The sequence below is a fragment of the Pistacia vera genome, unplaced genomic scaffold (genome assembly GCF_008641045.1).
Source record: "Pistacia vera cultivar Batoury unplaced genomic scaffold, PisVer_v2 Contig679, whole genome shotgun sequence".
In the NCBI taxonomy this organism is placed as follows: Eukaryota; Viridiplantae; Streptophyta; class Magnoliopsida; order Sapindales; family Anacardiaceae; genus Pistacia; species Pistacia vera.
Window position 1 is genome coordinate 417,199 of NW_022196533.1, and position 21,156 is coordinate 438,354.

General features: G+C 35.3%; 4 protein-coding genes across 4 annotated transcripts; 3 read left to right on the forward strand and 1 right to left on the reverse strand.

Moving 5' to 3' along the window:
* The first annotated feature begins 1,698 nt into the window (after nt 1-1,698).
* Nucleotides 1,699-3,129, forward strand: LOC116113445 (aspartic proteinase CDR1-like). Its single transcript, XM_031399601.1, has one exon. It carries the CDS (start codon nt 1,699-1,701, stop codon nt 3,127-3,129), a length of 1,431 nt encoding a protein of 476 aa, XP_031255461.1.
* A 2,453-nt stretch (nt 3,130-5,582) lies between these two features.
* Nucleotides 5,583-7,037, forward strand: LOC116113446 (aspartic proteinase CDR1-like). Its single transcript, XM_031399602.1, has one exon. It carries the CDS (start codon nt 5,583-5,585, stop codon nt 7,035-7,037), a length of 1,455 nt encoding a protein of 484 aa, XP_031255462.1.
* A 570-nt stretch (nt 7,038-7,607) lies between these two features.
* On the forward strand, nt 7,608-8,408 carry LOC116113393. The gene has a single exon (XM_031399545.1). The coding sequence runs from the start codon at nt 7,613-7,615 to the stop codon at nt 8,312-8,314; it is 702 nt and encodes a 233-aa protein (XP_031255405.1). The 5' UTR covers nt 7,608-7,612; the 3' UTR covers nt 8,315-8,408.
* A 6,246-nt stretch (nt 8,409-14,654) lies between these two features.
* Nucleotides 14,655-16,943, reverse strand: LOC116113388 (alpha-crystallin domain-containing protein 22.3). The gene is made up of 2 exons (XM_031399538.1): nt 15,648-16,943; nt 14,655-15,275 (listed from the first exon to the last, which is right to left on the reverse strand). Exons 1-2 carry the CDS (start codon nt 16,147-16,149, stop codon nt 15,019-15,021), a joined length of 759 nt encoding a protein of 252 aa, XP_031255398.1. The 5' UTR covers nt 16,150-16,943; the 3' UTR covers nt 14,655-15,018.
* Between the last annotated feature and the right edge of the window lie 4,213 nt (nt 16,944-21,156).

Below are 21,156 nucleotides of genomic sequence, written 5' to 3' on the forward strand. Positions count from 1 at the left end.
TACACCTTTGAGGTTAATGTAATGAGTGTTTTGTAAGTTACCTTGACACATAGAAGACTCTCATCCGTTCTTCTCTTAAAATGAAATAGAGTTGATATAAGATATCTTTGAGGCGATATGGGTTTGTCAGGAAATACAATTTATCTTTGAGGCACTTATTGAACTGACACCAACGTGACTTTTTAGACATAACAAAACTAAAGAATTTTCTGGTGTTAAAACATAAAGACAAAATGTGTATAAGCGTGACTTTTACTCATCCTGCTCGTACTTAGGCTTTACATGCATGGTGACAAAACTAATTAGCTAGGATTATATTTTTCATGTTTTTCAACTTAAGACTGGAAGTTCTTCGTTATGCTGTATCAAATTAAAGTGTGTTTTGAGACAAAGAACTGTTTTCATTATCATGAGACTGTTTTAATTAGCTAGGATTCTGTTTTTCATGTGTAGATAGCAGGTACGTGATTTGCAGTTAAGGCTAATTGGTTTTCTACTCATAGTCGGAAAAACTCATATACAATGTGTTGATACTATGATTTGGATTTACAACCAATGAGAAGTACGTAAAAGTTTGTATAAAACCCATAATTTCTATGTTGAACCGATGGATAAATGGTAAATCAAACAATGGCACAGAAAGAATTCTTAAAGTGGTTCGAACGCTCAATGCAAAGACTATATCTACTGTTCTTATATTGGTTTTTGTGTTTTCTCTGTGCACAAGAACGGCTTATAGAGTATGAATGAAATTCTATCACTAATTTGGGTAAAAAGTATACTTATACTCTCCCTATTTTTTAATAAATGACATTTTGAGGATTTAATTTTTTTTCAAATTAAGTGTCAGTTGTCTTGTCTATGACATCTCCTCTCCCCTCATCTCCTCTCTCTCTCTTTCAAATGCCATTTAACATAAATTTCCCATCATTGCTTTTTCTTCATTGTATTTCCCACCGCACTTTCAGGGAGGAGCGAATAAGAGATAAAGTAGGAGAGAAAAAAATTTACATTAAAAAATTAGTTTATTAAAAAGTGTATTATTGCTTAAAACGACTTTTATTTCGGAACAGATGGAGTATATTATTACACTACAGTGACAAACTTATAAATAAAGTTAACTTAAACAAATGACACGTGAATACATGCCTCAAGGATTTACTGCACAACATAATGTTTAATTTAATTAAGAAAAAGAGAGAATTGATGTAGCATAAAAGGAATATAAAAGGTTTATTCAGCAAATACTTAAATAAATTAAATAAAAAGATAAAATAATAGCATGAATTATTAAAAAAAAAAAAAATTACGATGTCACATCCCACCACTAAATATATAACAATATACCACATATAAGAGGCAATTAATACAAAACCTATTTAGTTATTTCGATGGTTTTAATTTACCAGAAACAACAATATTTTTGGCTAACATCATTTAGTTTTTATTAGTTTTCGATAAAAATATCAAATAATATAATTTAAAGTAAAAATTTTAAAACATCTTATAGCATCTTTAGACAGATTTGTTAACATGGGTTGTATCTTGTTAATAAAATCAGCTGTTAAATCACTTGAATGGCCATCAGTAAATGAAATGGAATCAGTTGAAAGCTATTTATGTTTCCTGGAACCATTATAAATTAATATCCACCCGCTCCCATTCTTCAACGGGACTCAATTCATTTTCTCTAATAAAATGGCAGGAATTGCTCAGAAATTCCCTGGGGCTGTATTTCTTTTTCTCGTAATTATATTTTCAAATTTGGTGGCTTCAGAATCGTTAGGATTCAGCCTCAGGGTTATCCCGGCGGACTCCCAAGAGTCCCCTATTTATCGTCACAATCTGACACACTTGGAAAGAATGGAAAAACTCTCTGATATCTCCATGGCTAGACACCAAGTATTGACCTTGCGTTCTTCTCATAAGAAATCATCATCCTGGGATGATGGAAAATTCGTAGAGCCTCTAGAACGTCAGGCTTACTACTATGTTGCCGAGATGAAAATAGGAACGCCATTCCAGAGAGTCTATCTGGTCGTCGACACTTCTGCCGGACTAGTTTGGACACAATGTGAGCCTTGCGATCAAGGTTCGGGGTGCTATCCTCAACAAACGCCCTATTTTGAACCAAATAGCTCCACCAGTTACTCCAGGCTTCACTGTAACGACCCCCTTTGTCCCCTGCGAAAGGGTCAAGACCCCAAGTTCTTCCATTGCGTTAGTGGCAATTGCTCATACACATATTACTACGGTTTCGAGGGCCCATCAATGGGCATCCTCTCCACGGATTCATGCAATTTTATCAATGACACTGCGGGTTACAACAGAATTGATCTTGCAATCGTCTTCGGCTGCTCTACTTACGTCAGGAATTTGGACCATATATTTCTTGAAGAGGGAAATAAACTTTCCGGGATCCTGGGATTAAACTTATCTCCACTCTCATTATACAAGCAATTGTATGACAAAATCCAGGGCAAATTCTCTTACTGTGTTGTCCCTTTTGAAGAAAATTTTCCATTCTTTATCCACGCTCACACCCTCAGATTCGGAGACCAAGTTGTTTTACCTCCAAGCAGTGAAGTTTCCTCAACTTACTACACTATAGTAAAGGGTGATGATCTCTTCTACCTAGATCTTGTGGACATCAGCATTGCAGGTCTCAGTCTGGGGCTGCCGGCGGGCACTTTCGATGCGAAACGAGGCAGTGGGATGATCCTGGACTCGTCAACTCCAGTGAGTGTGATCAGCACAAGAACTTGGAACAACCTCAATGTTTACGAGTTGGTGATGTTGGCACTGATGGGGCACTACGACGGTGATAATCTTGTGCGAGTTCCGAAAAAATCGAGGCCTGAAAAGTATGAACTTTGCTATTTTAATCGTCCAGGATTCACCAATTGGGCAACGATGACGTACCATTTCCGGGGAGCGGACTACTTTGTGGATGCCAAATTCATGAATGTTCATTACGCGCAAGGGAATTTCTTCTGCATTGCGTTGATCGGAAGAGATGGGGCGTCTGTTCTTGGAGCCTTTCACATGCAGGACATGCGAATTGTTCATGAAGGCTATAGCAAATCCATCCATTTTTACCCTGTTAATTGTAGTCACGATCATTTTTAGAGTATAATGTCTTTTAATATTTGTATTGCCATAATATAGAATAAATAAAATGGCTTAATTAGAACTATTTTATTCTAAATTTGAGTCTATGTTCTTTGCTCTCTAGCTTACTAATGTTACTCTTTTCTATATTATAAATCTAATATGATACATGAAATAACTAGAGAGTATTCGGTATCAAAGAAAACAAACAATCATACACAAATAACCAACAGTAAAAAGAATGAACATGCGTGAACAAAATCAATATTATTGAAAATATAAACCCTAAACCATTGTTACAATAAATGTATTTGCTAATGAATTACTCTCATACTCTCATACACTCATATAATGAATAATGTCTCTATATACCAGGTTTACTAAGAAAAACATGGTACTACTAGGATTCTTATTCATAAATCAAACCCTATTAGGAGTTCAATTCATTAGAGAAAATTCTACAACGGCTTTTCATGTTATAAACCCAAATCGTTTATGGGCTCGGGGCCATTGCCCCTAGTTGTCACAACGAGACCCCGTATGCATTTGCCTCACTCCTTATTATTGAAGTGGTTGCCAACTCCAACAATATGAACAAAAGAAAGCATAAAATTGTTTATGAAATGATTTTCTCTTCATTTATATATGATCAATATGAACAAATAATTAATATGATTACTAAGAATTTAATAAAGAAAGTAAAATGATAATTGATTGTAATTCCATTTAGACTCATAATAATATTAATAAAAGATTTTAACAAATTAAATGACTCAAACTTGAAATTCTTATCACAAAATCAAAGTAAAGTATTATAGAAGTTTTACATATTAAAATGTAAGTTAGTATGTGGTGANGTTTATGAAACGATTTTTTTCTTCATTTCTATATCATCAATATGAACAAATAATTAATATGATTACTAAGAATTTAATAAAGAAAGTAAAATGATAATTGATTGTAATTCCATTTAGACTCATAATAATATTAATAAAAGATTTTAACAAATTAAATGACTCAAACTTGAAATTCTTATCACAAAATCAAAGTAAAGTATTATAGAAGTTTTACATATTAAAATGTAAGTTAGTATGTGGCGAAGAGACATCTTGATTTTTTTTTAAACTAACTTACGCACCCCTCGACTAATCACCAAGAAAGAGAAAGATCTTAATGTTATCAATGTGTAATTTTGAAACTTTACAAATTGGGAGAAAAAATTAACAAAATTAAAGAACCATAAGAAAATGCCTAAATTGAAAGATGATTATATTATTTCTAAACAAAATAGAAAACAATTCCAATTTTTAAGTTTTAGGTCTCGTATTAATAAAGCATTTTCCATAGCTACAACATGAAATAATAAGTTTAAAGTTTCCCTTATACTATAAATTAGTGATGGGTCACTGGTGTATATATATGTTGGACACAATTAATTAAAATAGAGATATAGATTAGAAATATATCTTTAAAAATGAGTTACCATATTCCATGCATGTATGTCAAAGTAGTATTTCTCAAATTTATTTTATTTTTATCATTTTATTATAACATTAATAAGATGAGTAGTATTAATTAAACCATGTATTTGAAGTAGTATTTCTCAATTTTTTTTTGCTCTAGTGATGTATTATTTATGTCATAAATTCATGAATTGCACTTACAAACTTAAGGTTTTTGGGTGAACCAACAATAATCTTAATTATACATTAAATGAAAAAAAAATCATTAATTTTGTTGATGCACATTAAATTGCTTCAAATAAAAAAAAAAAATACCTATCTTAATTATATATATATATAGAAAGAGCTTTGTTGATGTGAAAAGATAAACATACTAATAAGGCTCGAGAAATGATTTATTTATATGAAGAACAACTAGACCTCCAAGAACAAGTGACAGAGAGATTCATTGATAAAATTCTTTATTCCTTATCACGATCTAAATTTAGGTTATTATATAGTTTTTCACTTAACTCCAAATGACTCCTAAAAGGATTATAATTCATATTCTAAAAGATATCCTAATTACAAGATATTCTAATTGTCTAATTATATTTAACGTATACCCTTTTCAAACATCTCCCCAATCATCCCCAAATTGGGTTCCTAACACGTATCCACACAATAAATTTAATTAACTGTAATAATCTTTTTAAGAAAAAAAAAATTGTTTTTAGTTTAAAAAAACTATAAAAATAAAGTAAGAAATTAGTGTAAAATGAATATAACATTTTTAGACATGGGTTTGTTAACATGGGTTGTATATACCCTTATTAATAACATCAATTATAAACCAATATGTTTGTTTTAAAACATCTAAATTGCTTTATTAGAGATCACTAAATGAAAACAAATCTGTTAAAAATCCAATTGGTTCTTACCAATTTGTTCCACTTAGGAAACCGAAATTTATTATAAATGAGTAAGAGATTTGAACCATTATACTCAATTCCTCGCACTTTAACAAAAATGGCAGGAATTCAGAAATTCCCTGTAAGATCTGTATTCCTTTATCTGGTATTAATTATATTTTCCAAGCTGAGTTTTGGTGGCAGTAGTTCGAAGCACTCTTCAGGATTCAGGCTTAAGCTCATCCCCAGGGACTCTCCTAAATCCCCTTTGTATCCTGGAAACCTCACACAATTGGAAAAAATGGAAAGATTGATTGATTTCACCAAAGCTAAAGCTGAGCTACGCAGGATGAGATTGCATACTTCTCCAAGTTCATCTATGTTCGATGATGAAAAGTATATAGTCGCTCTGAGACGTCAGGCTTTTTACTATATCGCGGAGATGAAACTGGGAATACCTGGTCAACTTATTTATTTAGTACTTGACACTACTGCTGATCTAATTTGGACACAATGTGAGCCTTGTGTACACTGTTTCGATCAAGAAGCTCCCATTTTTGATCCGAAAGCTTCCATGACTTATTCCAGGGTTCCCTGTAGAGACCACCATTGTAGTTACGGTAATGAAAATGACTATTTCACATGTCTTGGTGGATATTGCACCTACAATTTGACCTACAACAATAGCCTTCTCGGCTCTACAATCGGCTCATCATCCAGGGATTACTTCCACTTTTACGACGACACTTCAGGATACAGCAGTACAAAATTTAACTTATTCTTCGGCTGCTCGAATTACACCACAAATCTCAGCATGTTTATTGACCCTCAAAATATTATCTCCGGGGTCATGGGATTAAACTTATCTCCACTCTCTCTCAACAGCCAATTGAAAGACCGCATTCAAGGCAAATTCGCTTATTGCGTCATTCCTTGGGATGAAAATTTCCCCTTTGATGTCCATGCTCTTCCTTTCGACTTCGGAGATGATGTTGTTCTTCCTCCAAAAAAAATTCCAATGGAGGTGAGCTACGCCAAAGTGTTGGATGCGAATGAATATTACCTAGACTTACGAGATATAAGTGTTGCAGATTCTCATTGTTTCTTTGTATTTGGAACCTTTGACCCTGCACCTGGTGAGGGTTTCATCTTAGACTCGACCAGTCCAATAACGATGCTCACCAAAAACGCTACAAAAACTGGTATAAATGTTTATGACAAGGTGATCACGAAACTGAGGAACTATTATCAGCTTCAGCATCTTTCGCCGTTACTTGGCCCTGATAATCCTACAAATTATGAACTTTGTTACAAGAACAAAGAAAATTTTACGGATTATGCGTGGATAACTTACCATTTCCGTAAATCAGTAGACTACGTGGTCGATGCCAAATTTATGAATATTAACTACAGCGGAGGGTTTTTCTGTGTTGCGTTGCTTGGAAATGATGGGCCGCAGACTGTTCTTGGATTATTTCATATGCAAAACATGCGTATTATTCATCACGCCACTGATTTCGACCATGGATCAATCCAGTTTTACCCAGCTGATTGTGCTCAAGATCATTTTTAATTGGAATGTTGATTCCTTCTGTTCTGTGTGTTAATATTTGCCAAATAATGCCAGCTTTCTTATATTCTGAATAAAATGGCTTACAAATATGTTAGTTAATTACTCTATTTTTATTTCAATCTCACTTCTCTGTGCTAGATTTTCCCGGTTGATAATGTCATTCATTTTTTTTCTTAGCATTTTAATTTTCATAATAAAACTAATAATATGCACAAAATAGTAGCAGTACGATAGAAGCGGAATCGACAAGTATCCAAAGTGTCAGTTTTGGGTGTCAGTTTTGGTTCCAATTCCTAAATTTCAGTAACTGGTCGATTCTGGTTTCGGCATCGGTTCCCAGGGTTTGGGCTGGGTAGCCCGACTGCTTATCCCTACAAAATAGTCTAAAATAAACTTAAAAAATGATTTTTTTTTTTTAAATCAATTAAATAAAAAGGCCTTGCTTTGAGTGTGGGATTAGACCCACTCAATTAAATAAATAAATAAATAATAAAAACTTGTAACGGTCTCTAGTCTCTGTCTTCCTGTATTTGTTCATTCTTCAGTTTTTCACAGGAGCAAGAGAAACTAACAAAATGGCTCAATTTCTTGATTTGAAATCTCAATTTGTCCTCTCAAAACACTTTCTTCTCATGAACCCAGTTGTTGAAACGAATATTTTACTTCGAAACACCAATTTTGCACCAAAATTTCCATCTTTTCACTCATCAGTTACATTTTCTCGCCAAATTCATTTGCTGAAACCAATCACATTTGCGAAAAAGAGTAAAAGGCGACGTGGGTTTCAAAGGTCAAGGAAATTTATGGTTCAATTGATCTCAATTTTGGCTTCAAATCTCAACATTATACCACAACCGTTGGATATTGTGATTGAAGAATTTATTGGTGGAGATGGTGGAGGACTATGGTTTTTGAAGGGTTTAAGAGGAGGAGGATTTGGTTGGGGGAGAAAAAGAAAAACAGGAAATTTGGGGGTTTTAGTGATTTTAGCGTTTTTGGGTTTTTTGTATTTGTTCTTTGGAGGAGAGTTAAAGACTGATGTGTTTTGTGGAGTTCTGGGTATTGGCTCATCTGGGTTTGTTTTAATCCAGGGGTTGAAGAGAAATGTCAAAGCTTTGATTTTTGGGATGTGTTGTTTTGGTAGTTTGATGGGTTTGGGATGGAGGAGAGAGGAGGCTACGAGATGGATTGACGAATTTAGGAGTTATCCAATGGTTGAAATTCTTGCAAGAGGTAAAAGAAAAGGTAGAAGAGCATTAACCAGTGGTCGAAGATGATTGCTTGTTGAAGAACAATGGCAGAGCAAATTGCAACGAAAGATTTTTTCATTCTTTTATTTGGTTTGTGAGAGTTTTGTCAGAGAAGAGAGAAAGAAAGTTATCAATGTAGTTTGATTTTTTTTTAATTAATTTGCTCATTTCATTGATTTTTTGAGACATTGATAATATGATTTGATATGACTAATGCAATATCTTGAAAATGTCAATGCAATTTGAATTTCGATGCAATTTTCTGTTTATGCACAAGCTTCTTGCAACTCACCATTATTTTCCATGTGAAGGTAAAAAGCCAAGACTACAAAGGACCTTTGAGTAATTCATATAACTCAAAGCCACTAATGTTCAAGACATTACAAACTGTCCACTTCTTTGGTGCTTTAGTCTAAGAAATGAAACACTAGAAAACACTACAGCACCATCTTGTCTCTCTTAGAAACATGTAAACCATGGAAGAATTGAACATTACATGGTCTGATGATCACTACATCTTTATCAAAGATATAATCCCCTTGAGCAAACTCATTGATTTTGTACAACTTCTGAATCTAGCATCTTAACCATGCAAAATCAGTTTTTAGAAAAATTCGCAGCCGTGTCTTATTTGGAACTCTAGATCAAAGGGTATTCTAATAGGACACCCCACATGAGGCATTTTTCCTGTATAGGGAAATGCTGCAAAGGGGTCACTCACCAGATCATTTACATATCCCTTTGTGCTTAAGCTTGTTCAATTGTCTATGATATTGAGTTTGGGAGGTGTATTCATAATCACGTTTTGAAAACTGGGTTTGAGGTGAATGTTTACGTATCTACTTGTTTGCTTAATTTGTATGTATTGTGAAGATATGAAATCGATTACAAGTGTTCGATAAAATTCCCAAGTGGAATGTGGTAGCTTGGACCATTTGATAGCTGGGTATGTTAATAGTGACTGTTTCTGTGAAGCTATTAGATGTTCAAGGATATGGGAATTTTAATGTAGAGCCTAATGAAATAACTAGACTAATTTTCTTGTTGCTCCGGTAAGAGTAGAGATTTAGCTACCGGAAATGGGCTCATATCGTGTATGTGAACTTGGTTATGACCCCTTTGAGTCAAAGTCTAACTAATGTGATTCTTGCACTGCTATGTTGCCATGTATGCTAAATGTGGCTGCTTAAAAGTTGCCAGGATTTGTTCAACAAAATGCCCAAAGAAACTTGGTTCTTGGAATTCAATGATTGCTGGCTATAATCAATATGGGCCCGCTGAGAAGCCTAGGTATTTCCTGAAATGCTTTTTTCTGGGTTTGATCCTGATAGCTACCTTCTTGAGTGTGATCGGTGCCTCTGCTAAGTGGGTGCTTTGGCCTTGGGACAAAGTCTTCATGCTTATGTATCAAAACTGACATTGACAAAGATGTTGCTATAGGAACAGCTTTACTGATATGTATGCTAAAATTGGGATGCAAAAACTGCTCGGCAATTTTTCATGATTTGCAGACCAAGATCCATGGCATGACTAGCATGATATAGGCTTAGCTATGCATGACATGGAAGAGACACTGAGCACTTTCAAGAGAATGCAGAGGACCTAATGTGACTCCTGACCAAATCACATACATTGGGGTTATGTGCCTGCAGCCATGTTGGACTGGTTGAAGAGGGTAAAAGACACTTTGCAGAAAGAGGTGAGATTTATGGCATTTGCCTTCAATAGAACACTATGGTTCATGGTTGATCTTTTGAGTCGGCCGGGCACTTTGAAGAAGCAGAAGATTAGTAGCAAATGCCAGTCAAACCAAATGCTGCAGTATGGGGAGCTCTCTTGAATGGCTGTGAAATATATGAAAATGTAAACTGGCAAACCTAGTAAGAAGTCGCGTGGGAGGTCGAACCTCTTGGGAGTGGAGTTCATTGCTTCTTTCTAATATATATGCTAGGGCTGGTAGATGGCAAGATGTAAAGATGGCCAGAGAGTTTGAAAGAACAGAAAGATTGTAAAAAACCTGGGCACAGTAGGTTGAAATGATTATGACCTGAGTATTTTGATGCTTGCACTTTTGTGGTGATTTTATTTGAAGTCATATAACTCTTCAATGTTTCAAGATACATAAAATATGTTTTATAACACCTTTACAAGCCACAGGTAAATTATAACCTCTTCCAAGTGGTTCCTTTCTTCGGTAACAAAAGTGACTCAATATACAAAAAAAAGGTACCAAGTTCCATATGAAAGTGGCTCTATTTACAACTCAAAAGGATCTCACTGATATGAACACAGGTGTTTCAGAACAGGAAAAAGTTATTTCTGAGCTACAAGTTGCTGAAATATCAAGTATGAAACTCAACATAGTCAGAAGTTGCAATAACTAGGGATCAACTCAGATTCATTTCAGCATCTAGCAATATCAGGAGCTGTTGCTTCTGCAAAGTCACTTTATCTGCTCTTCTTTTTATATCTACAACAACCATATGATACCGGAATACCTCTTGCCACAGTCAAGCCCTCGGCTTAAATCATTACCTCTTCATGAAAAATCATTATGATCTTTAACAAAGGAGTTATAGTTTAATGTTGGATGGATAGCAATCACCTTTTTTCCTCATATACCTTCAAGAATCCCGCCAGTACCAAAATTACCAGAAAAAGTTCTGGGTTTTGGCTCATTTGGGTTTGTTTTAATCCGGGGGTTGAAGAGAAATGTCAAAGCTTTGATTTTGGGATGTGTTGTTTTGGTGTTTTGATGGGTTTGGGATGGTTATGAGATGGATTGATGAATTTAGAAGTTATCCAATGGTTGAAATTCCTGCAAGAGGTAAAGAAAAGGTGAAAGCATTAACCAGTGGTCAGAAGATAATTGCTTGTTGAACAACAATGGCAGAGCAATTGCAACGAAAGATTTTTTTCATTCTTTTATTTGATTTGTGAAGAGTTTTCTCTGAGAAGAGAGAAAGAAAGTTATCAATGTAGTCTGATTTTTTCATTAATTTGCTCATTTCATTGTCAAATAATTGTAATGCAAATTTCAAAGGATTATGAGAAATTTTTGAGACATTGATAATGATTTGATATGAGGCAATGCCATATCTTGGAAATGTCAATGCAATTTCCTGTTTCTGCAACTCTCCATAATTTTCAAGTGAAGGTAAAAGGCCTAGACTACAAAGACCTTTGAGTAATCCAAAACTGAAATCCAAATATTCAAGACTAGAGTAAACGACATAGTCCTCACACAAAAATTAGCGAAATGGCCTTGGTTTTATTATTCCAGATGTGAAGTTCTGACAGGTGTTATTACCAAAAGGCCCCCTCATCTTCTGCTTCATCTCCAACCACCCAACCATTCCAGATTCAAGATTAAGGTTTTTCACATTTTGCCGATTTCCGGCCGAGGCCGGTGACCCAAATCACAATTGACACCACCCCTACCCTCACAATCATCCCCGTAACAAAACCCCTATCAACCCTAACCGCAGCACTCACCGATCGCCGTCGAACGCCCACTGCGTTTTCGCCCGATTTTCTCTCTTTACGGCCATTTTCCGGTCGTTGTTGACATCGGAAATCCTCCCCGATGGCACCAAACGAACCCCACCTCCCTCTCTGCAACCTGCCTCCTCTGACTCCCCCAACTCGCCGTTTGCCGCCATCTGCTTGCCGCCGCGAGACATCGCATTTTTGCAACCCCACCATCTGAAAACAGCCGGATTTTTGGTGTTGATTTGCTGTGTTGCTGTTTGAAGTGTTTGGGTTGCGGTTAGTTTGTAATTTTTTCGGTCATCGGCCGTTCCCCCATCACTACAAAACTGTCGATTTCTTTGTGTGCTTTAGTCCTAAAATGAAACACGTGAACAAACCTACGACAACATCTTGTCTCTCTTAGAAACATGTAGAACCATGAGAGAATTGAAACAATTACATGGTCTGATGATCACTACTCAGTTATCAAAGATATAATCCCCTTGAGAAAACTCATTGATTTTTGTGCAACTCGTGAATCTGGCAATCTTACTATGCAAAATCAGTTTTTAGCCAAATTCATCAGCCTAGTATCAAATTGGAACTCTATGATCAAAGGGTACTCTAGAGTGACACCCCACAGGAGACATTTTTTCTGTATAGGGAAATGCTGCAAAGGGTCACCCACCAGATCATTTACATATCCCTTTGTGCTTAAAGCTTGTTCAATTGTCTATGATGTTGATTTGGGATGTGTATTCATAATCACGTTTTGAAAACTGGGTTTGAGGGAATGTTTTATGTATCTACTTGTTTGCTTAATTTGTATGTATCTTTGAAGATATGAAATCAGGATTACAATGTTCGATAAAATTCCTAAATGGAATGTGGTAGCTTGGACCATTTGATAGCTGGGTATGTTATAGTGTTGTGCTGTGAGGCTATTAAAGTGTTCAAGGATATGGAGAATTTAATGTAGAGCCTAATGAGATAACTGACTAATGTTCTTATTGCTTCCAGTAGGAGTAGAGATTTAGCTACCGGGAAATGGGTCTAATCTTGTTTGTGAACTTGGTTATGATCCCTTGAGTCAAGGTCTAGCCGTGATGCGATTCTCGCAACTGCTATTTTTGAACTGTATGCTAAATGTGGCTGCTTAAAAGTTGCCAGGGATTTGTTCACAATTGCCCGAGAAAATTGGTTGCTTGGAATCAATGATTGCTGCCTATAATCAGTACGGGCAAGCTGAAGAAGCACTAGGTATTCTCTCTGAAATGCGTTTTTGTGGGTTTGATCCTGATAAGCTACCTTCTTGAGTGTGATCGGCGCCCCTGCAAGTTGGGTGCTTTGGCCTTGGGACAAGTCTTCATGCTTATGTATCAAAACTGAGCTTGAAAAAGATGTTGCTATAAGACAGCTTTACTGGATATGTATGCTAAAATTGGAGATGCAAAAACTGCTTGGCGAATTTTTCAAGATTTGCAGACCAAGATGCCATCGCATGGACTAGCATGATTATGGGCTTAGCTATGCATGGACATGGGGAAGGCACTGAGCACTTTTAAGAGAATGCAAGAGGACCCTAATGTACTCCTGACCAAATCACATACATTGGGGTTTTATGTGCCTGCGCAATGATGGACTGGTTGAAGAGGGTAAAAGACACTTTGCAGAAATGAGTGAGATTTATGGCATATTGCCTTCAATAGAACACTATGGTTGCAGGGTTGATCTTTTGAGTCGAGCCGGGCGCTTCGAAGAAGCAGAGAGATTAGTAGATCAAATGCCATTCAAACCAGATGCAGCAGTATGGGAAGCTCCTTGAATGGCTGTGAAATATATGAAAATGGAAACTAGTAAGAAGTCGCTGGGAGAGTTGGAACCTCTTGCGAGTTGAGTTCGTGTGCCCCTTTCTAATATATATGCAGGGGGTAGTGGCATGTGTAATGTGGCCAAGAGTTTACGAACAGAAAGATTATAAAAAACCAGCACAGTGAACTTGATATTGGGTGCTCACAAAATACCCGATACCCGAACTGGAACTGGAAAGCAAACTGAGCTGAACGAAAAAACCGGTTACCAAAATCTGATCCAGTTTTAAGTAACACTATTGGTGAAAACTGGATTTCCGTTTGAATTCCGTTCGGATGTGCTAAAAACCTGTTACCTGAGCCGAGCCAGTTTTTGGCATAAAATTAAAATCCTAATCTATTTTGTCTAATTCCCAAATTCTCAAATCCAATAACCCTAGTTCTCTACCCCGATCTATCTCATTTCTACGCCTTAATGCCCTTTGCCTCAGGCCTTTTACCCGCTCATGACGCAGCCCTTGCCCAATGATGTTGTTCTCTTCCATTTCCCACAACAGATTCTAGGCAGATATTTGTTTCTCTTCTATTTCCCTTAATAAATTTGATCTATTGAGCAGTAGAGTTGTTCTTAAATTGATGTTAATGTTGATTGTCAATTGATGTTCAAATTATGTTTTTTTTTTTTTTTTTTTGGTCAGTATATATTTAAGTTTCAAACAGCGAGGCAGAATTATATCCGCTTGAACCAAACCGGATTTTCAGTTCATTTCAAAACCTTTCAGCCACAACCGGTTTGGTTTTGGTTCGCTGATGCTTGAACCAGATTTCCAGTTCAGTTAAAAAACACCAACCAGTTCGGGTAACCATTTTGCACACCCCTAGCGTTGAAATGATTTGATGCTTGCACTTTTTGATGATTTTATTTGAAAGTCATATGACTCTTCAATGTGCCAAGATACATAAACATGTATTATAAATAAGCACCTACAACCAGGTCAACAAAATAAGGGCCAGAAAAGGAAAACAAATTATAACTTCTTCACGTGGTCCTTCTTCGGGAAACCATAATTATTAATTTAACCAAAAAAAAGTACAAGTCCACATACGAAACTGACTCATATACAACTCAAAAGGATCCCACTATATGAACACAGGTCTTACACTACAGGAAAAAGTTATTTCGGCGCTACGAGTTGCTGAAATTATCATAGTATGAAACCTACATAGTCTCTCAAGTTGCAAAACTAGGATCAACTCGTGTTTCATTTCAGCATCTAGCAATATCAGAAGCTATTGCTTCTGCAAAGTCACTATCTGCTGCTCTTCTTTTATCTACCACAACCACATGACCATATGATACTCAGAACCCTCTTGCCGCAGTCAAGCCCTCGCTTAAATAAATTAGTCCATGAAAAAATCATTGATGATCTTTAACAAAGGCGTGATAGTTTAAAGTTGGATGGTAACAATCAACCTTTTCTTCACAATACCTTCAAGAATCCCATCAGTACCAAAGTTACCAGAAAAGTGTCGGGTATTTACCGGACCTGGTAGCCAGAATGTGATGGTGAAGTGCCCAGGTGGACAAAGATGTTGTGTTTGCATCTTAAAGACTTGGGAGTTCTTGCAGACTATTTTCTCACCAGTTGTCGTTACTCCCTTTATGTTTATTTTTCCATCTGGTTGGATGTCAAACAAGAAATCCTCTGCAGCACCCACAAAGTAATTCATCAAACACATGCATGAAGCAAAATCAGCATTTTAAGGTAGGGACACATGGTATAAAACAAAACGAAGGTTAAACAGCACTAAGTGAACAAATGATATGCACAAAAAGCATAGGAAGGTTTCCAACCAGTTGTGCTTATCTCAACAAGAAATTGCATACATCACAAAAGCAGTCATACTTCTCCATTTTCATGGACACAACAAAGAACAGTACACAACTCCAAATAGAGAAGTAAGGCTGCCTCAATGCAACAAAGAAATGACCATTCAGTGTCAGATGACATTTATTAGCAAGCTATGATAAACACACACACCAAATTGATCAAATATTAAAAATCAATGAAACTTACTTTCATCCCTTGCTACCCCAGGGAGGGAGACCCGAAATAAGTAGGAATCCACAGATTCCCCAATGTCAACTAATCCTAAAATTGGTCCCACCTTCCCCATAGCAGCACTGCCAGTTAGTGCAACTCCACTTGACATTGCAAACGTGATATTATCCCACTCCTCCCGAGTTGAGTGAGAAGGCAGAAATACAATAGCTGGACCAACTTTTTCCACAGCCTCAGTTTTCCTTTTGGGTGGTGTTGATTCGTTAGGCGTTGTTGGTGGACCAATATATGGCATGCTATTGAGAGGAGCCACATCAAGGACATGCTGCTGAGGATTTACATGCTCTGGCCCAGCGTATCCACTTGCTTTCTCAGACCTGCCAAAATACCTTTCATTCTTTATTCCAAGATATGGTAACGCTAAAATCTGCATTATAATGTAGTTCATGGGGTTAAAGAGTTCTGAGCTTGCAAAAGTTTTTCCAAAGCTCAGCAACCTAAACTGATGTTCCTTCATGACACAAACAAATGACAACAAGAAAAGCCCGAATATTCCTTGATTAAGAAAAACGTGGTAATGTCCTTGTGTCAACAGTAATTGTGGATACGTGAATTCATAAATAAGCAATTAAATGATTAAAGAGGGTCTTTTACCATGTCTTGTAAGGTAAAATTACTTACTGAAACACTACAATCAGAAAAACTTCCTAACCCTGGACATGAACCCCCAGCCATTTAATGTCCAAGTCTTGATGCTTTTCTTCCCAACTGGATCCCATAGTTCAAATTATAATATAGATCATTTAAAACCCAGGAAAGATAAAAGACGTAGAAACTTTTCTGAACAAGCAATTTGAAGTCCTATTGAGCAAACAACAGCCTTAGATCATGTTTTATTAACTACCTGCGTAATCTCAAACTAATTCTTCTTCAGTATAATAATATCAAATAATATAACAGAAATTGTACTGGTCTTTAAATCATTGAGGAAATTCAGACCTTTAATTAATGCCTTAGCATAATCTATATAAAATTGCACTTTTAAGACACGCGTGGCAGGGAGACCCACTACAGTTACCATACACTGAGTATCAAAAAGACAGAACAAGTAAAGATAAAGGTATTTAATAATATCAACTACTTAACATTTATTCTATCACATTACCAAGAAATTCTACATCAGTAGGACAAGAAGAATTCTCAAAAAAAAAATGGACATACAAGAAAACTGCAGCTGAAGTTCCAAAACCATCAACACATACTACAGTCATCTCTGTTTGTTTTGGAAACATGATATTAGAAGGAAAAAGACAAAATTAAGACTGAAAAAAACTAAATGAGATCTGTTCAGTTTAAAATTCGAACACATCATATTACCAAACACTAGATGACACAAAGATCAACAAATTTAAAAAATAATAAATATCAGACCTCAGACACACTGAACTGATGACTGTGGGTTTAAAATCTTTCTGGTGAGTTACTAATCTGATAATAGAAAATGATCCTAGAAATTCCATCCTCGTCTTCATCCTCATCTCCGTCTTCTTCGTTAATCATAACCCAAAACTTCATCAAATTTAAAAGTATGATTTCCAAGAGACAGATGTCGGTAATTAGTTTTGGCATATACATATCAATTTTGTCAGGCAATACAAACTTGCCTTATGTTGAAGATGTTATTGAGAGAAATTTTTCGCAACAACCTCATTTAGTATTTCTTTCTCAAATTACTCATCTATCCCTTCTTTATTTTCACATTTTATATATATGGTACATAACTACAATGAAATTTTGCAGAACACAGGTACTGGAAACATTGATTGTACAGACCCAGGAGATTCCTTATCTAGTAGGATAGATGACTTTTTCACTTATAGAAGTTATCGAAACTAGAAGTGCACATGCAACATGCGTGTGTCATCCAAAACTGAAAAGGTCAAGCTCTGTTCCTGTGTATGCACACCTGCATCTTTGTGAATATACATGAATGTGCAAGTGAAAGACACGTGTGAAAACTAGAGGTACATGAATGAAATGTTTGCTAGAATAAAGATGTTCAAAGCATCGATTGTATAATCCACATAGATTCCTTACTCAATAGCAAACAAATTTTCAAGTAAGAAAGTTATTGCAACTAGGACTGTTCACATCCAATAAGTTTAGAGTGGGTTTGTGTATCTGCTCACCTGACATGCATACATGAGAGGACGTGCACATATCACATAATGAGTTCTACAATAAAATAACTGAAACACTGATTTCATAATTTGAGGAGGTTTCTCATTTAATAGCACCTAGAAGGCATTTTGATTGTATAATTTGAACAGCTTTTAACAAGATCTCCAATTACTTCAATAAGTCCATGAAATTATGATATTAAAGGTTCAAGCAAGCAACCCTTTGTTTGTCCAAATCACTATCGAGATCTTTAACCCAAAAAGCTTATTAACAATCATTTCCTCCAATTAAACATAAGGCTCTTTGACCAAACAAAGCCCAATTGAAATGACGTTCAAGAAGACGTGTTAGAAAAGCATAGCTGCCTGCCTTCAAGTACCTACAAATAAAAAATTATCCATACAAAAACCTAAAACATAAATCCAAATGGATTATATAATACATTAGATAGAATGACAGTCCAACTATATCAATATCATGCCTCTCATAAGCATCCTTCCCTTTTATTTTCTAGCTTCCTAGCTTCCAGAACCCACATTATAAACAAATGCCTTCGTGCCTACAGTAACATCAACACTTAAAGAATTCTCTATACCCATAGACTTAATGAAAGACTAGCAAAAACACTTTTTGTCTTTGTCAACATAAAAATTATAACACTTCACGACAACTTTTCAAGAGGACCTAAAGATTTTAGACTAAGATTTAACTTTAACAGACTCTTTATATTCACTCACTAAAAGAGGTCAAATTTCAAATGAGATTGATCAGGACTAATGGAAATAACAACCGAAACTTGAAATTTCCAATAACTGGCAACAAACACCAAGGCACAATCCTCCTTTAGATGTTTCCAACAAAGTCTTCATGAACAAACAGAAAAGAAAGTCTTTCAAACTCTCCCATAAACCACTAAAAGAGAAATAACCAAGAGTAAACATGGAGTGCCCAGAAATAAACAAAACAACTAAAAACTCCTCTACTTTTATATTTTTAAATAACCTATAAATCTCTTGAACCCACTTATCGAACTTTTAGTGTTTGCTATAACCATCGGGAAGCAAAAAAAAAAAAAAAAAAAAAAAAAAAAAACCTTGGTTAAACCCCAACACTTCATGGGAAGTAACCCCATAAAGTTAAAAAAATTAAACTTTCCAAACCCCAAGAATCAGCTTCTAAGTTGATCAATAAATCCATTTTCTTACTTCATTTGATCTTTCCTCTATAATCATTCTTAAAAACATAAAACAATTTCAAAAATCTTTTTCTTTTTCCTCCCTCTTCACAACAACAAACCATAAAACTTCAATACTCCAGAAAAAAAATAATAATCAACCACAGAAATTACAATTTAAAAAATAAAAGTCAGATACCTGACATGAAATTTGCAACAAAACTCAAACACATTCACACCTCAAATCGTTTCCATAATAAAGAATTCATGCATACATGTTACATGCATGTGTGAGTTGTACCTGGACGGAGAAGCCATGACTGGGTTGAAACAGTGAGTTAACTGAGTGAGACACCAGAGAATGGATGATCGGTTGTCGGAAGTCCACCATTATAAGCACAGCAAGAACCGGGTCGGGTTGACCCGTCAAATCATATTTTAAATTTAATGAACTCGCAATCGAATTGGGCCTATCTGGTTCAGTCAGCCGCGTATTTGTATTTCAGATATTTACATTAACACCCCCAAAGTTTACTCTGCTTGGCTCCTTGTAGTTTCTAAAACTAACAATAACACTCCCAAAACTAACAGTGATGCATTTCCAAATTCCAAGTATACATAAGTTCGTAATGGGTACGTCTAAATCTAAATTTTAGATTAACTATTATATTAAAAAATTCAAATTTTATATTAATATTATATTAGAGGTTTCTATTACAATATCGAGATAATATTATCTTTAATTAATAAAATTTACTCGTATAAAAATATCTTTTAAAGAAAAAAATTAATGTACAATATATATACACATGTAATCAATCAATAAGAATCGAACGTATGTATTATCCTCGTTGATGTGACATACTCTTATTAATTAGTCGGGTTTATATTCATTCGTTGTACGTAAGATTTTCTTTTCTTGAGTCTATTTAGGGGCAAGAAAAATATCCGATTGTCCTTATGACAAATGTAGGACAATAAAGATGAGTTTATAACCAATCTTATAAACTTTATCACATAATTTTGATGTGGTAATTCACAATTGTATAAGTAAAATTTATTATGAATTAATTAATTACGAATTATTATATCAAAATTGTGAAAAAAAAAAAATCTATAAGATTGAATTACAGATGTAATATTGCGGCAATGCCGGGAAGTCCATTATTTATTGGTTAAATAAACGTAAGCATAATTACACGTACAGTCCGCAAAATATTCAGACGTTACCAGATATATTTGTTTTCACTAACTATAGTCCATATAGTAGCCAAAACCCGGTTGTGTTTTCCTTCATTGCCTCTGCTCCCTTGACTCTCTCGACCGGTTAGCTTTTTCTTTTTCTTTATCTTCTTCTTGTTCTTGTTCTTGTTCTTTACGTGCAAAATATACATCACTATGTGGTTTAATCTTGATGAGTTTAATTACTTGTGTTTATGTCCATGCATAGAATGTTTTGATCATCAATTAATTGTTTATGTTATGTTAATGGGGTTTTTAAATTTTGGTGTCATTAATTTGGGAAATGAACTAACATGCCAACTTGGTACTCACTTTGCTTGGAGATGAAGTGGGTTTTGTATTGAGGGGATTGTCGCTGAATTTGTTTATCTAAAACATTTTTGCTCATTGTTTTGTGTTTGTTTGGGTTGTTTTTACCAGAACTGTGTCTGGAAATGTCAGTAAGATGGCTTGATTTTTTGTTTTATTTAGTTATCGTGGTGATGAATAGTTAATTGCATGTTTACATAATGGATGGATTCAACCTCTACTGAAAGTTTCCATGCTGATGTGTGTGGATGTGGAAAGATTGGGATAGATAGATATGGGTTAGATAGATTTTTCAATCAGTCGATAGTATGAAACTTTGGGTCATTTTTAAGGATAGCAAAGGTTCAATATGCATATTAAAGGGTGATTTCTTGTACTTTTTTCGAATTCTCTTGTTTGCACAGGGAACCAAAATTTAAGCTGAAGCCAATATTATTATAGTTACTGCCAACTGTGAAAATGCCCTTTCTTTCAACTATTTAATTTGGTATATCTTATATTGCCAAAAGTCAAGACGATTACCGGATACATGTATATGTTATGTTTATGTCATGCTTGTAATTACACTTTCTGTGATATACAGATGTCATTTTGCCTTAAAGTCTATGGTTAATTTCT

Bases quoted from the DNA above. Each gene is read 5' to 3' on its own strand.
- LOC116113445 (XM_031399601.1), top strand. From the start codon at position 1,699: ATGGCAGGAATTGCTCAGAAATTCCCTGGGGCTGTATTTCTTTTTCTC.
- LOC116113446 (XM_031399602.1), top strand. From the start codon at position 5,583: ATGGCAGGAATTCAGAAATTCCCTGTAAGATCTGTATTCCTTTATCTG.
- LOC116113393 (XM_031399545.1), top strand. From the start codon at position 7,613: ATGGCTCAATTTCTTGATTTGAAATCTCAATTTGTCCTCTCAAAACAC.
- LOC116113388 (XM_031399538.1), bottom strand. From the start codon at position 16,149: ATGAAGGAACATCAGTTTAGGTTGCTGAGCTTTGGAAAAACTTTTGCA. The intron at 15,276-15,647 runs GTAAGTTTCATT...TGGGTGCTGCAG, and splicing joins TGGGGTAGCAAGGGATGAAA to AGGATTTCTTGTTTGACATC.